Genomic DNA, 16943 nt, shown 5'->3' with positions numbered 1-16943 from the left:
TAATTTGTGCAACCGCGACATCGCAACAATACTAGAAAATTGACATGTGTCCAAACTTCTGCATATTGTACTATCTTGAAAATACTAAGCTGACCGAGTGTAAGACATGTGTGCATTCCTGTTATAAACCCAGAACTGGGCGGAAGGACTCTTGTCACACATAAAAAACTTAGATACTTCTCAATCACACCTAAACTAATGAAGTTATTCATATCACCAATGACTGCTAAGCATATGACATAACACCAATCACATAATGCGGTGGATGGAGTGAAGGTGCACCCTTCCGATGGTGAAGTATGAAAAACCTTTAACAGTGGGAATCCTCACTTTTTAGTTGAATCAAGGAACATGCGTCTTGAGTTATGTACATACAAATTCAATACATTCAGGTCATTTGGTGCTTCTTATTCTTGTTGATTGGTTATACTCACGGTTTACAACTTGGCACCGGAGATATATATGAGGTCGGAGTTTATGTTGTAATTTATGGTCATACCCAATCCTAATAGTCCGGGATGGAATATAGATGTTTGTCTTCGACTGTTAATTGATGAGTCGATGCAGTTATGGTCATTCGGGGCTTTGACTTATGATGTATCGATGAAGCAGAATTTTCTTATGAAGGCAGCTTTGATGTGGACTATCAATGATTTTCCATCTTATGGAATGGTTTTTGGTTGGGGCAGGCATGCAAAACTAGATGTCTATACTGCATAGAAAATAATAAGGTATTCACGCTAACAGATGGCGGTAAAACGTCTTTTTTTTACTGTTATCGGCAGTTCTTACCAATGGATCACAGGTACATAAAGAACAGAAAAGACTTCTTTGTTGGCAGAGTTGAAAAAGATGTTACACTGCCACATCTTTCAGGTGAATAATTGTATGATGAGGTGTCAGAATATGGTGACATGGTGTTTGGTTTTCAATCTGGTAAGCAAAAGTTTCCTGGTTTTGGTTTGACTCATAATTGGGTAAAGCAAAGTATTTTCATTAGCTTTCTTGTTGGAAGACCAATCTCCTCCACCATAATCTTGATATCATGCACATAGAAAAGAACTTGTTTGAGAACATTTTCAACACGGATATGGATGTGAAAGGGAAGATAAAGGACAACATCAAGGCTAGAATGGATATAGCTTTGTTTTGTCACCGTAAAAATATGAAGTTGGTTTATGTTGGGTCACGGGTCACAAAGCCCAAAGCAAGTTTTATCGTAAACAAGAATGCACAACTACTTGTCTACCAATGTCTTAAGAGTCTGTGTTTTCCTGATGGAAATCTCTCGAACATATTAAGGTTGGTTAATTTGGAGGATTGTAGATTGTATGGAATGAAGAGCTATGACTGATATGTGTTTATGCAAACACTCATTACATTAACTTATCGAGATTTATTGTCAAATGGGATATGGAATGCACTCATGAAGATCAGTCATTTCTTTAGAGATATATGCTCCAACAAGTTACAGACACAACACATTGAGAGGCTTGAAACGAATATTATCCAGACGATATGCAAACTTGAGATGATATTCCCTTCATCGTTTTTTGACTCGATGGAGCATCTACCCATACATTTACTGTTTGAGGAAAAAATTGGAGGCCTAGTCTAGTATAGATGGATATATCCATTCGAAAGGCTAGAGATTATACATGCAATGCAATTAAACATTTATTGTAATTGATTTCTATAATTGAAAACATTCATTTAATTCTATGCAGATACTTGTTCAACCTTAAGAAAAAAGTTAAAAACAAGGCTCATATTGAGGCTTTGATATGTGAGGCCTATATTGTTGAAGAGATCTTAATATTTATCTCATACTATTTTGAGCCTCAATTGAGAACAAGAATCAATCACATTTCAAGGCATTACGATAGTGGTGAAGTGCCTTCGAATGTGAACTTATCAATATTCTCCAATTCTAGACGACCCGCACCAAAAAATGTTGTGAAGGGAAGATATTTGGTTGAAATAGAATTAAGACAAGTACATAATTATTTGCTATTTAACTACGATGAACTGAGACCTTTTACTTAGTAAGTATACTACTTAAACTTTGTTATTAATGAATTATTTCTCTCTTGTAATATCACAAACTCATACATTGTTGAATACCTTGTAGGCAACATCGTCAATATTTACTATCTAAAAACTCACAGCTGACCGAATCCTAAATCTTTTGATTACAAGATGAATAATTTTTCACATGATTCAGAACACCTATAAGTACTGTTTAATTATCATTATCTATCGGGATACTTAATTTCATTACACATTTCTTGTTCATTATTCATTGTTGTACTTTATATACCATATTTATAAATTAGGAGGGAATGCTAATGTTACATTGTCTTTACTAAGTCTGGGTCCTGAAAGAAAGGTGAAGTGCTACAACCGGTATTTTATCAATGGACACGTGTTTCATACTAAAGAATATGGGCAGAATAGAAAGACATATAACAATGAGGTTTGTATTAAGGGATTGACTTTTAATGAGTTTAAAGTTGACTATTATGGGAAATTAGAAGAGGTAATTGAATTGCAATATCATAGCGAGCAGAATAGAGTATTTTTATTCAAATGCTATTGGTATGACACCACTAACAAAGAAATTAGAGTAGATCCTCATCATGGTTTGATCAAAATTAATTCAAAAGCTAGACTCCGCAACAACAATGATGTTTTTGTTTTTGTCAAACAATGCTAACAAGTTTATTACACATACACATTTTGCTTTAAAAAGGATCGTTCAAGAGTTGATTGGTTATCCGTATTGAAAACCAAACCCAAGGGTCGTGTCAAGGTTGTTCAAGATGAGAATGTTGAATCAAATGTGGGAGATGATGTCTTTCAAGTTAGTGAGTTAGTTGATCCATATCGATTTGCTCCATCAATTGACTTAGAAGAAAATTCAAATTTTCACGTCACCGAGAATATTTTTGTTGATGTTGACGCTGAGGAGTTGAATGTTATTTGAGCTCTAGCGGACAAGCACAAGTCAATGAAAATGATGGTAGCAATGAAATCAACGTAGAAGATTGTGATGAAGCTAACGACGAGTCAATTGAAGAAGAAGAAGACAATTTTGACTAACTATCAAAACACGAAAGTGTAATGCCATAAACTATATTGTAATATTTATTGACAAAATTCTCTACAAAGAAGTATTTATTTTATTATTTTTATGTCAACTGATGTTATTGTGATGTGCATTCAGTTATCAATTTAAGTATTTGTAGGATGGATAGATAAGAAATACAAATACAATCTGGCGTTAAATATTGTTTCACACTAATGGAAATACCAATGGTTTGTTCATTACACACGGATATACCAATGGTCTGTTTTCGTCAGTATATTCCAGAGGTGAAGGGAATTGTTCCCCTTCTCCCTGGCACTATTCATGGAACAAATTACACACAGGTATACTGACGGTCTATTTCGTCGGTATATTCTAGAGGCGAAGGGAATTGTTCCCCTTCACATGTCGGTGATGGCAATTAAATTTTTCATATTGACAATAGAATCTCTGATGGAATGTGAATTACAATGCGCTGACACTTAATGCTTTTACTGATTGAGTTGCAGGATTCCCAATGGAATCACCAATGGACTGCGAACTCCAACGTGCTGGTAATTAACGCATTTCTGACTATTGACTATTTACTATTTTATCAACAGAATCATGGACGGAATGAAAAATCCAGAGGGGTTTTTGAAATTTTTAGTGCGAAATGAAAATTTCAAAGGGACTTTGAAGATGGAATCACCGATGGACTATTTAAAAATAATAATATTCATTTTTTAACTCTTATTTCAAATAAATTGAATTTCTTTTAATTTCTACTTCAATTTCCTTTAATTTTTATTCCATGAACCGTATTGATATTAGAAAAAATATGTTTTTTTAAATAAAGAACATTGAAAAAAAAAAAAGAATTTTGACTAAAAAAATATTACTAACATCTATGTAAAATATTTACATTTGCATCTTTTTTTCTTCTTCTTTTGCTTTAATATTTTATTAGAGTTTACAACTCTTTATGCCATTTATGAGTTTTTATGTTTTTCAATTATCTTTCCAATTCTCAATTAAAATTAAAATTTTTAGAATACCAAAAAACAAGTCCACAATTTCCTTAGCATTTTAGTCATTTCCAAGCATAGCAGTCATTTCTTGCCACTGAAGGAGCTACAATTTCCTAAAAGTCACAGAGGTGTGTTTGGTATTGAGATTGATGTTGTGGTTGTGGTTTTAAAAAAGTTGTTTTATAAAAAGTACTTTTAATTGAGGTTGGTTTGGAAAAATATATGTTTGGTTAAAACTGTGGTTGAAATTGAGGTTGAACAAAAAGTAATTTAATGTGTTTGGTTAAAAAAATGCTTTTCAAATTGAGGTTAGAAAATAATTAAAAATATATATATTAATATTAATGATTTTTAATTAAATATTGTAGATTTAACTACTGTTATTACATCATGAAATAAATAATATTGATATCAAATATTTTTTATTATTCCATTAAACTATATGCAATGTCATCACATATGAAATATATCTAACAAGAACTATATTTTTCATGGTTTCTGAAGCGCGCAACAACAAAAACTGAATTTTTTGTTACGTCATCAAGCGATCTCCTTCTAATTTTTCGAATAAAACACAATTAAAAAAAAAACTAAAAACTGAATTTTTTTTTAACTGGGTCGAACCCGGCAAGAACATAATTGGAATTGCGATCAAATTCCATAAATGCTACGTCATCATGCGATATCTTTCTAATTTATGTAGTGTTATTAAATACTAGTTTTTCGAGTAAAACTCAATTTTAAAAAAAAATTACAATTTCATTACGTACAAAATTCATTCGACAAGAACTATAGTTTTCATTTTTTGAGCGTGCAATAAAATTAGGTAAAATATTATCAAGAATAAAATTGAGATTACAGTACGAATAAATTTAATTTACCTTAAACTAATTTTTTTAAAAACAAAAAAAAAATTAATATTCACGTTCACATAACAGTGCGAGTGAAATCAATTAACTGCACTGGTTTTTCGGGGAAAAAAAAACCTAAACTTTTCACGTGAACAGTGCGAGTGAATTAATTCACTCGCACTGATTTTTCAAAAACAAAAAAAAACTATTCACTTTAGTGAACAGTGCGACAGAGGAGCCATGCTCCATTGTTGTGGTTTCTTCTTCATGAGAAGCAACAAAATGCTGCTTCTCAAAACCGCACAATCTTTGATTTTAGTGAGTCCTACCGGCATAACACATTTTTTTCTTCACAACTACATTACCAAACAGGCAGTGTTTAATGAATATCAATCTGTCATCGGTTTTCCTAGGCTGAAAAAAAAAGACATCATTATAGGATTGGCTGCACTCCCCTGTCCCTAACCCAGTTCCGTGGATCGAGCAAAAGCTAAGGTTACTGAAAAATCAGATCCAAAAGCCATTCAAGCAAACAGCTTGGCACAGCCCACCCCAATCAAGCTTGGTGCAACTAAGAAATGAACATTATTGTGGAAAAGCTTAGTTTATTTTGTAGGCAAAGAAATTATTTGGAATATAATATGAACAAAAAGAAAGTAACAACGGAAAAAATAAAATGTTACAATGGCTACAACAATGATGATATATACAAATAGTGCACCCTTCCCTATCCCTACAACAATTGCTCTCACACCTTGCTCTTACAAGGGGCAACTTTCCCCGATAAAATATAAATGAACCCAAGTACCTGCAATGTTGCACAAGTTGACATCAGGAGTTTATTTTTTCCACAACGGAAAAGTAAAAAAATAGCAATTCAAGCTGTTCGTCGCTATGTGATGCCGAATCTTCAGAGCAGGGAAAATGAGGGTTGCTTGTTCTTATCATGACGGTAAAATCCAACCCCAGATCCCCCCCTCCCCCCCCCCCCACCCCCAATGCTTCGAGTTCAATTCAGAAATTATAAGCATGCAGACTTCGAGCCTACAGAATCTGAATCCATGGTTGCTTCCTGTCAAACAGTGTCCACGACCATGTCATCCAACTTGAGCATGCATTGTGATATAAAGGTCCCATTTGCTTCGTCATGGACAGAACTGTTTCCAAGAGCAAACTTATCAAATCAGTGGGCGAAATTGACATGATGGTAAAGGAAAAGAACAAAGCCTCAAGATCAACAACAATAATCTCAGATGCAGATTCATGTCCCAACGGGGCATGGACAAATTAAAAGTTCTATCGAGAACAACCATGGTACAAGTTTCATGACAAATAACTTGTACAATCTGTTGCCAGTCCAGTCAGGTCATGGCTCCAATTAGAAAGTGGAAGATCTTGGGTCAAAATCACATTATTGATTGTTTACATGGAAAAAGAAAAAAGCAAAAGGATGTCAGACATCCCAACAGCAAGCAGTTAATGATCTCAGGTTTGTCACCCAGAGACACGAATGTAACCCTCTGACAGTATTATTTCTCAAAAAAGGAGCTTTAACAGATAAATGTCCGCCTTTTGAATCAACATCATTGTTCAGGGTTACGAGAAGAGCTATATGAAAATAAAGAAAACTTACTTATCTCTCATGATCAAAATGAACCAAAAATTTCTACAATCGACGGCCAATATAGGGAGATGCTGAACCCGAGAATGTTGGGAGAGGCCTCTTCATAAATGGATGGTCTAAGAGCACGGCAGCAGTAGGGCGATCATTTGGATTAACTTGTAGGCATTGCAGGATAAAGTCCCGCGCGTCATTTGAGAGAGAATCAGGAACAAGTGGAGGAACACCTCTACCAATCCTAAATAATGCCTGCATCTGTTGAGTTACAGAAAGATAAGTTGTTAAAAGCAATTAAAAAAATGGCAGCATGTAATGGTAATGGAATGAATCATAAAATTAAGCAGTTTATGCATAAACTAGCTAATGCAAGAACATGACTACCAAGAAGTAGAAGTCTCAAGTTATCTATAAATCTCTCAAGGAAAAATTGGCAACATAATATGATAGTGTATAAAGAAGTGCCACAAATAGTACTCACAGATTCCAATTCAGAATATGGAATCTGACGGGTTAACATCTCCAACACAGTGCATCCCAGACTCCATATATCAGCTGGAAGCCCATATCCTTGGTTTTTATTATTGACAACCTGCAGTACAAATATCAGAATCAGAATTTGGCTGCACAAGTCAAACATGCTTAACTTTAGTCCAGACTCCAGATTTACACAAAATGGTATTGTTTCAAAAAGCCATGATACTAGAAATCAGATACAAACTAGAAATGGTTGGAAATCTCAGGGGTAACATAATTTTACAAACAAGAGGGATGATCAACGTAAATGATGCAGATCTGAAGGACAATTCAATTTTGCCTTTCCCAATAATGCATACCTAAATAGTAACCTGGGAGTTGGAACTAAAACTACCCACACAACAAGATATAAAGAATCCACTGGCGCTGATGATCTCCTTCTATTGTTATCTCAACGAAGGATTTTAATTTAAGACAACACATAAAGGGACAGCATGACAAGCACATGGCATAACTCTGTTTAAGTGCCATAGAATGAGAAATAACAAATGGCAAAGAAAAACGTTGTCCATATTTACTGCAATACAGGATTCCACAATGCATGTTTAGATTCTTCAAAGATCAGGAAGTGAAAACCTCATCCCAACAAATTCCTACTATACATCACCACAATAGCCAATAAATAAATAGAGGGATAAAATTATAAATTTTCCTAGTATATGTGCAAAAGCATACTCCCCTTCAAATCTACTCTCTCCCCCATAACCAACCCAGGTAACAGGCTCCAAACCCCTATGACCTATCGCTAAAATACATGTCCCCACAATTTATAGTCTGCAAGGCAAAAGCAAGTGGCTAATTGATTGACTTGCACTTAGTACAAGTAAATGCTGAAGACCAAGAGAACCCCTTTTAGGAGGTTATGAAAAGTCAAAATTTTCTCCCATATTGCTTCCCAAAACTACGACTAGATTATCATGTCTGCCCCTGACTCAATTAACAAGTATCAGACTGCAGTATTTTAATTCATCAATTCATGACAGCATACAGAAATCATATATTATTTAAGCAAAATCTGATGCTGCCACTGAACAATTCATTACAGAAGTTGTACACACCTCAGGAGCCATCCAGAATGCAGTCCCCTTGCAAGATTTAACATCATTAAATTTAGTTGCCTGAAAAAGTAAACGGCATATAATATTAGAAAAGAAATTTGCAGCTGTGTTATAGACACCTCTAGGAAACAAGATACAAGATTAAAATACGAGGAAGAGAATAAAACCTTTGCCAAACCAAAATCTGCAAGTTTTACTGAGCCATTTGCATCCACCAATAAATTTGCACATTTTATATCCCTAAAATACAAAAAAAAATATTGAAAGCTGTCACCTGATGAAGCAAGCCCATGCATGAAAGCAAAAACAGGGAAAGAAATAAATTGGAAAAAAATCCCAAGCCAAATGATCATAAACATCTTTCAAGTAAAGAAAGATATTCTGCAGTGTTAGCATTTATATTAACTTAGCAATTTGGTTACCAATATTGCATCAGCATAGTTTTTGTCTTTGATAAGAAATTTAAACCCATCACCTGTTTCTCCTAAATTCATGCATCTTCCTCAAGTTTAGGTTTGAAAAAGGAAAAGACCTAAAAACAGTTATCTTAAATGGACAATTTTAGGAAGGTTCAGCATCAAGCAAGAAGCCAACCACCCCTAAGCCTAGCAATTGAGAAAAGGTCCCAGCAACCTTAACGGTCTTGAATGGTCTTGAAAGTTAATTCAGCATTACAAAGATGAGGTCCTAAAAGGGCATGAACTAGAACTGACAAGTAGCATTCAGCATCTCATGATATTGAAGTGGTCAGAAAGAATTCAGTACACCAGAGTGAAAAACCAACACTTGGGCCATAGAAAGCTACACTTCCTTGGGTAAGGAAAGCTAATGATGATTCTTGGAGTTCGCACAATATTCATAAAAGAAATGATTGTCATAAAAGAATAATGAAGTAAACATAATACTAGAAGCATCACCAAAAAAGGAAAATAAATCTAGAGAGATCATAAGAACTAAAAAAATCACAATAAAATTCATAATGCATGGCATAACAATTTATTCATTTCACCTGTGGACCACATTCTGATCATGAAGATACTTCAAACCATGCAAAATCTGTCTTGTGTATGCAGAAACTTGGGAATCTCGAAGATTATATCTCTGATAGAGTTTTAGAAGGGAGCCCTTAGTTACAAGTTCGAGAAAGATATATAGTTTTGATTCATCCTGCGAAAACCAATGCAAGGATTAACATGGATGATCAAATTTCTGCAGAAAAGGAAATAAGAATACCTTAGTCAAAATAAGCAGTACGAAAAACAGTCATGAAACATACACAGGATGCCCCTAGGAAAGTGAATTCATGATATCTGGCAAACTTGCCAAATCACATTATATCTGTTAATCTATTATTCTCAATTCAGCTCAATTTTAACCACTTGGAGTTGGCAACATGTAGTTATGTGCCCTTTTCCACTGTTCAGTTGAGCCCAGAGCTAATTACATTTCAATTCTACTAAAAGAAAGAACTTTTCTAAAGAGCATACACTTCGTAAAAAATAGAAAATGATTAAGAAACAGAATTATATCTTGGGTTCCATCAGTTCCATTCAGAATTGATGTAGATCAAACAATCAAATCTAGAACCCAACAGAAAGCAAGAAAACAGTACCTTATCTGTGCCATAATATTGAACTATGTTTTCATGTTCAAACCGACTTAAAAGAGCAATCTCCTGAAAACGACAGGGAAAGTAAATGATCAGGAAAATAAAAACAAAGCTGTTGGTAAAAGATCAAATCCAGTTATATACCTCAGGATAAATTATTTTTTGTTAGCAAAGGGTAGAGAATATTGACACACCATAAAATAAGATAAAGATTATCTCACCTGCTCAAGTTGATAAATACTTTGTTTTCCCTGACTTCCCTGATCAAGCAGTGAAACCTCTTTGACAGCAAAAAAGAATCCATCGCTGAAGGAGATAAACAACCAATAAAGCACAGTTTACATGAAATCATTTCTTTTGATAAGCAAAGACACAAAGCATAGCATGAGTTTCTTCAGAAATTCGCCCTTCCTAACCAAAAACTTGATATTTGACCATCAAACATCAATGGAATTGCAACGGAAAACAAGAACAGTTTTCCTCGTCAATTGCCAATAACCTAAAAATAAGCTAAGATTCTCTAATAACTCAATAAGAGCTTTGGAAACTGGCGATTCTAAATACCCCAGATCATAATTAAACAAATACGTATCATAAAAAACAATGATACAAACTATTTAAAACTTACTCAGAGATTCCTTCATAAACCGATCCAAATGACCCACGTCCGAGAAGCTCACCCTTTTCCCAATCGGTAATAGACCTTCTAAATCTCAAATTAGGGGAAATATTCGACATGGGTTCGGTTGTACTACTTGACGAATCATCATCATTAGACGTGGTAAACGAACACGACTCTGATAATACCGCAGTTTCACCTATCCTCAACAAATTTTCTTCTTCTTCTTCTCTCTTGTTATCCACAGCTGCATCAATTACTTGCGGTCTTCTTTCTCGTCCGTCATCATCATCACCAGAACTGAATTCTTTGTTATTATTAACCACTCCATCATTTTCAGGTGCAAAATCCCTGAATAAATCCCAAGTTGAACACTCTTTATCAATCACTGGTAATGTCATCGACGGCGGCGGCTTCAGTAGCGGCGGCCTAGGCCCTTTAATTCCAACTGACACACCACGATTATCAATATCATGACAAGTGTTCAACTCAGTTGAAGAATCCCTAACTCTAACACTCTTCAAAACCCCAGCACACAATTCCCTCTCCTCTTGCTGATTGGTCATTTCAACTATCGCTTTAAATTCTTCAGCTGCTTTCGGACTATCCGGCCCCAACAATCTGGACCGCCGCAAAAGATCGGAAGCGGACCGGGCCTTCATAGCTTCCCAAGCAGCCGCCGGAATCGCGAAATCCTCGGGGCCAGAGAGGCCTAAGCTGCGACAGATGCGGTCTAACTCACCTTCGGTTCCTTCGATTCGAAAACTGGTCCGATCCGGCAAATCAAGCGATCGAGTAAATAAAGACGACGATGACGAGTCGTCTAGAGATGAAAACGAAGGCGTTGCATCGTAGTCAATGTGCTTCAACGCATTACGTCTCTCCAGCCTTGGCCTCCTTCGATTTTTCGGGTCCATCGAGCTGGTTTTCTTCTTACGAGTGAGAAATTGAGGTAAGTGATGCATTGAGAACAAAATCCATCTAAAACTAGAAGAAGAATCAAATTAAGAAACAGCCAAGCTAGGGCTTCTTTTTGTCTCTTTTATGTAATTTATGTGAAAATATCTTTATTTTCTGTCAGTTTACCGGGAAAATTTTGGAGAGAAAAAAGGAGGTTAATTTGGCTATGTTTTATGTTTGACCAAGAGGGTCGTCATGGTTGAAGCGAGAAAAAAAAAAATGAAAATGAAAAGAAGCGTTGAAGAGAGAGAATGGTAAACGCCGTCAAGATAGAAAGGGAAAACGCGGTGCCATGTGGCGGTCGTAGAGTAGATGTTTGGGAGTGATGATTCAGCATATTTGAAAGTGTATTTTCGTTATTTTCAAAATATTTTTTATTTAAAAATATATTAAAATAATATTTTTTTATTTTTTAAAAATTATTTTTAACATTAACATATCAAAATAATATAAAAACATAAAAAAATTTTAATTTAAAATAAAAAAAATAAAAAATTTTAATTTTTTTTAAAAACACTTTTAAAATACAAATTAACTAGAAAATGCATTAGGAAATAATTTTGTTTAAAAATATATTAAAATAATATTTTTTTAATTTTTAAAAATTATTTTTAATATTAATATTTAAAAACATAAAAAAATTATTTTTAAATAAAAAATTATTTTTAAATTTTTAAAAATTATGATTTCAACACAATTTGAGAGTGTGTTTGTTTTTGTTTTAAAAAAATACTTTTGAATTTATTTTTATTAAATTAAATTAATATTTTTATAATTTTAGATTATGTTAATGTAATAATATTAAAAATAAATTTTTTTAAATAAAAAATATTATTTTAATATATTTAAAAAATAAAATAAAAACGTTGAAACAATCTCAAATCTTAAATATAATATTGTGTTCTTGTGTGGAGTAGATTCCTAAACCTGCGCCATCCGTACACGGTGCTTAATTTGTTTGCTGTGAAGTATCGGGGCCAACGTAACGCTGTACGTGAGCTTCCACGTCATAGGTTCACATGGTAACCAAATTTTGTATTGCGATCCCACTGATTTATAAATTTATAATTTAAAAAAAAATTAAAATTAATATTTTTATTATATTTTTTTTATTTTAATATGCTGATGTTAAAAAATTTTAAAAAAAAATTATTTTAATTTATTTTCAAGTGAAAAACACTTTGAAAAATAACTTCAATTTTACTTCCAAACAAATTCTAAAAGCATGTTTTTCTTATGTAGTTAGACTATATTTTTTAATTTTTTTTATTTTAAATTAATAATTTTTAGTGTTTTTTTATCGTTAGAATGTGTTAATATTAAAAAAAATATTATTTTGATATATTCTAAGTAAAAAACACTTTGAAAGACAATGTCTACCACACACTCAAGTTAATTTTTTTAATATAATAAAATAATGTTCAACCTATGCCAACATTTAAAAAAAAAAAAACAAGAAAATTTTGATACTCGAGCTATTGACTTGACTGAATTTAATAAACTCAATTAATTTAATTATATGATAAAAAAAAAAAGCATTGGCAATAAACAAAACCATAAAAAAAAATTGTATTAATTAACTTTAAAGAATGAGTTGTCAGAATTATACTCGATAAGAGAATAAAAAAAAAGGCCCTTTAAAGAATTGTTGTTGCTCCACCGTGACGACTGCCCCACCACAATAAAAAGTTCACTAAAACAATTATAACACTATTGTAAAAGGCTATACGATGACATTGAAAAAAGCAGCACACGCTGTCAAAGAAATGACCTGGAAAGCAAATCAAACAAAATATCGTGAAGTGAGCATCTCATGCTTATATTTAATTGATAAAAAATTTAATTTAATTAAAAACATCTTTAAAAATACTAAATTTAATAAAGAATGACAAATAAAAAGACTCGAGATAACCAAAATTATTTTTAAAATCATTGAAAAATCCTATAGAAAGAAAATAAAAAAAATAGTGAAGCTCAATCTCTAATTAAATAAATGTCAAAGGATAAATCTAAAAAAAAAAACATGAGCTTTGAAAAGAGGAAAAAACAAGCAAACTCAGGCAAGTCTTCTAAATTTGGGTTAATCTCTCAGACTTGCAACCTATTAAATTCTAGACCCGGACTCAATCAAGAATCTCAATTCCCAACCAATTTAATATTAAATGATGAAATTAAAAAATATATCAATTTAAAAAAAAAATTCAAAGTAAAAAAAAATAGCAATAAAAAAATGGATATCAAATCTGATAGGAAAAAAACTAAAAGAGAAAGAAATCATATTCAAAATTTAAAAATTATCTCAAATAAAAAAAATATCAATAAAAAGAATAAAGATCAAATTTGACATATTAAAAAACTAAAGGAAGATAAAAATTGAAAAAAAAAGGTCTAATTTTATAAATTATTTCATATATAGTAATAAAAAGAATAAGAATCAAATCTGGAAAAAAAAATTGAATAGCTACCTTGAAAATTTAAAGAGTCAAGCATGAAAATCGAGGAGGAGAGAAAAAGAAGGGAAAAAAAAAAGGCCTTGAGGGCCAAACCAAATGTTCATTAGAAAAAGAAGAAAAAAGAAAGAAAAAGCTTTCAAGGCTAAACCAAATGTTCATTAACTTTACGCACTACCCAGAAATAAAGGGGCTACCAAGATGATTTGAATATTGCTTTAGAAGCTAATGTTTGGACACCAAGCAACGTTATACACACCATTTAAAGAGCACGACATGTAAATTCCGGTTAGGATTTTCTTTCAAATTATTATTATTATTATTATTATTATTATTATTATTATTATTATTATTATTATGACTGTTGAATACAATATATGAAAATCGATCGCAAAAAATACACCTGATTAAAAGGAGACAGCTTGCCCAAACAAAGAGTAGTGGCATATATGTAAATAAATAAAAATGAGGCTAGTATATATAGCTAATGTGTAAAACCTCAGTTAGAATTTTTTCGGGTTAGTAAAATATAAAAATCTAACCCGATGATAAAATGATTTAAATTAAATTAGAGAAATGCAATCAAGATTGTCGTGACGTGCACAATGTCGAAAGACGGGTTTTCATCCTGGATTGATAGAGTTTTGAGATTAATCATAAAATTATGATTTTGAAGGAATTGTCACTTGGTAACATATTCACTAGGATACTTAATGGTCTGAAAGAGTCTGAGTAAAGAGACTAGTTATGTAAGGAGAAGACGCATCACCCTCAATACACCCCATTTAAGGTAAGTTGCATTATTGGTTGAATGTTTTTCTAGTTTATGTTTCCACTCGTTAGTCTATCTAAAATTCAAGGCAAATCTCCTTTTATAAGGAAGTCTGTGCTTTATCAGGTTACATCCTAACCGTTCTAGGGCTTACATTTTAGCATTACATTTATTTTCTAATTTGTATCTTTAATATCCAAGGATATACTTTACATTGTAATTTTACATCCTCAAATAATAAAGTCTACATCTGATTCCTAATATTTATTGCTATTAATTCATTTAATTTAATATCGAAAGTGTGCATTATGTTGTAAAGTTCATACCCTGAATATTAATTAAACAAATTAATTTTTGTGATATTTTTGAAATTTTCACCAAATCCTAATGGATAATTATAAATTGATCATGATACTCATTTTTTGTATTTTTTTTAAATGATAAAAATATAATTTTTGTTTTTATAGAAAATATAAGTGAAAAAAACTTTTTAAAATTTGGTTGTATGCATGCAAAATAAAACATGTTTTTGTGTTTTTGGAATAAGAAATTTTTTTGAATTTTTAATTTTTTTTTGAAATTTCAGAGGAAAACCTAGTATTTTTAATACCACATTAGTATCTTATAGTATAGTTCATAGCTTGATATTAGGTAAAATTATTGGAAAAACACGCGAGGGACCCATAAGTAATTTTAAAATGGTTAGTATCTTATAGAATTTTAGAATTTTGAAAATTATTTGGGCTTGTTTGGGAACAGCACAAAAAAAAATTATTGCTGGAAAATCAATAAGCCGTGTTTACCAAACATGTCTTAACATGACGTTATGGCTAGAATGGGCTAAGCCTAACTATATGAGCTGGGCTTCCTAGCTTGAGGCCCAAGCCCAAAAATAGCAAACAAATATTGGGGATGTGAGGTTCGCAAAGGATTCAATTGGAGATAAAATTCAGACTATGTTCCAACCTGTGTCGGGTATTGGTAAATTTGACCTTTGATCGATGTTTTATGCAGAACTTGAGTTGTAGAGGTCAAAATGAAGTGATTCTAGTGGCATTAGAAAACTAACATCTATACCTTTCTATACATATATGGTAAGAAAAAAAAAAGGATGGAAATCACAACCTTCAAATACAAGTCTTGTATTTTGCCAGTTTTGACATTCGACCATTACTACTTGAATATCTTGAGTTAGAGACGTCCATTTATTACAAAATCAATGTTTTTGGATTCCTGACTCAAAGACCTATCGACCTATCAAATTTGAGCAGAAAAGGAGCTCATATGAGAGAGATATAAGTTTTCTAAGACAACCTATAAATTCTGTCAACATACAGGTTTTGTGAAGAAACATGTCCGACTTACTTAAATATAGACTGTCTACTTTAGAAATGACTATTTTTTTAGGATACAAATGGATTGGAGGGATGTGAGGATTAGGTTTTCCTATCAAATAAAAAGAAAAGAAGAAAGAAAGAAAGGAGGCAGCCAGAAAGAAGAAGAAAACTCCATCCTTTTCTCCTATACCTAAAATTATGTCCTCATATGTTCTATTCATTAGTTTTTTGATAGATATGCAATGTTAAGTTATTTTTCTTGGTTGAAAGGATACAAAAACCTTTGGATTTCAAAAACTGTGAGATCTATTCTATCTTTTCTTTTCCGTTTATATGATGAATATGAATGCTTTCGTATGCTTATTTCTTATGATTGTTTAGTTTGATTGTTAGAGCAGACTTTAAATTATTATTCTAAACCAATCTACTACTAAGTTTGCTATCAAAACCAGAGTTGTGATATTTAAACTTGTGAATCGACTAGGTTTAATAATTATGACGGATTTATGTTGTTAATTTTAGGGAAAATATTCAATTAAATCGAACATAGACTGCAGACAGTTATGTTGTCTAGATTTATCAACCTATCTAGTTCTTAAGGCTGTCATTGAATTAAATTACTAGTGTGGACACTATGGTTCTTTAATGGTTAAGGTTAGTTACACTACGGATTGGTTAACTGACTAATATTAAGGAAAGATAGATATTCAGAATATAAATTGACATCGTTTCAATGATCAATTTTCATTTCCGTAGGTGGACGTTTACTTGAGACCAAGGTTTTTTTCTCTTGATAAGTTTCAGATTTATTTAATTTAGCTTGATTATTTTATTCTATTTACCATAGCATAGCCTAGATAATCTCAAAACCCCTAACTTTGAATCATCTAGCATAAAGACCTGAACTCGATCTTCCTCGCGTGATCAACCCCATGCTTGCTCTATACTATCTTGTTTAAGCTAGGGTAATTAATTTATGTGACTGTGACATTGCAACATTGCCCCAGTGTAGGGTGTGATCCTAGCTAGGGTTG

At 32.4% G+C, this 16943-nt stretch overlaps 1 protein-coding gene across 1 annotated transcript; it reads right to left on the bottom strand.

Annotated features, from left to right (window-relative positions):
- Positions 1-5553: 5553 nt before the first annotated feature.
- On the bottom strand, positions 5554-11548 carry LOC7460930 (mitogen-activated protein kinase kinase kinase 1). The gene is made up of 9 exons (XM_024601782.2): positions 10400-11548; positions 9993-10077; positions 9775-9837; positions 9172-9329; positions 8330-8402; positions 8163-8222; positions 7049-7159; positions 6583-6825; positions 5554-6106 (listed from the first exon to the last, which is right to left on the bottom strand). The coding sequence occupies exons 1-8, from the start codon at positions 11353-11355 to the stop codon at positions 6616-6618; spliced, it is 1716 nt and encodes a 571-aa protein (XP_024457550.1). The 5' UTR covers positions 11356-11548; the 3' UTR covers positions 5554-6106; positions 6583-6615.
- Between the last annotated feature and the right edge of the window lie 5395 nt (positions 11549-16943).

Source organism: Populus trichocarpa, chromosome 5, assembly GCF_000002775.5.
Source record: "Populus trichocarpa isolate Nisqually-1 chromosome 5, P.trichocarpa_v4.1, whole genome shotgun sequence".
Classification (NCBI taxonomy): Eukaryota; Viridiplantae; Streptophyta; class Magnoliopsida; order Malpighiales; family Salicaceae; genus Populus; species Populus trichocarpa.
Note: the sequence above shows the minus strand (reverse complement) of the source record. Positions and strands in the feature narration are given on the sequence as shown.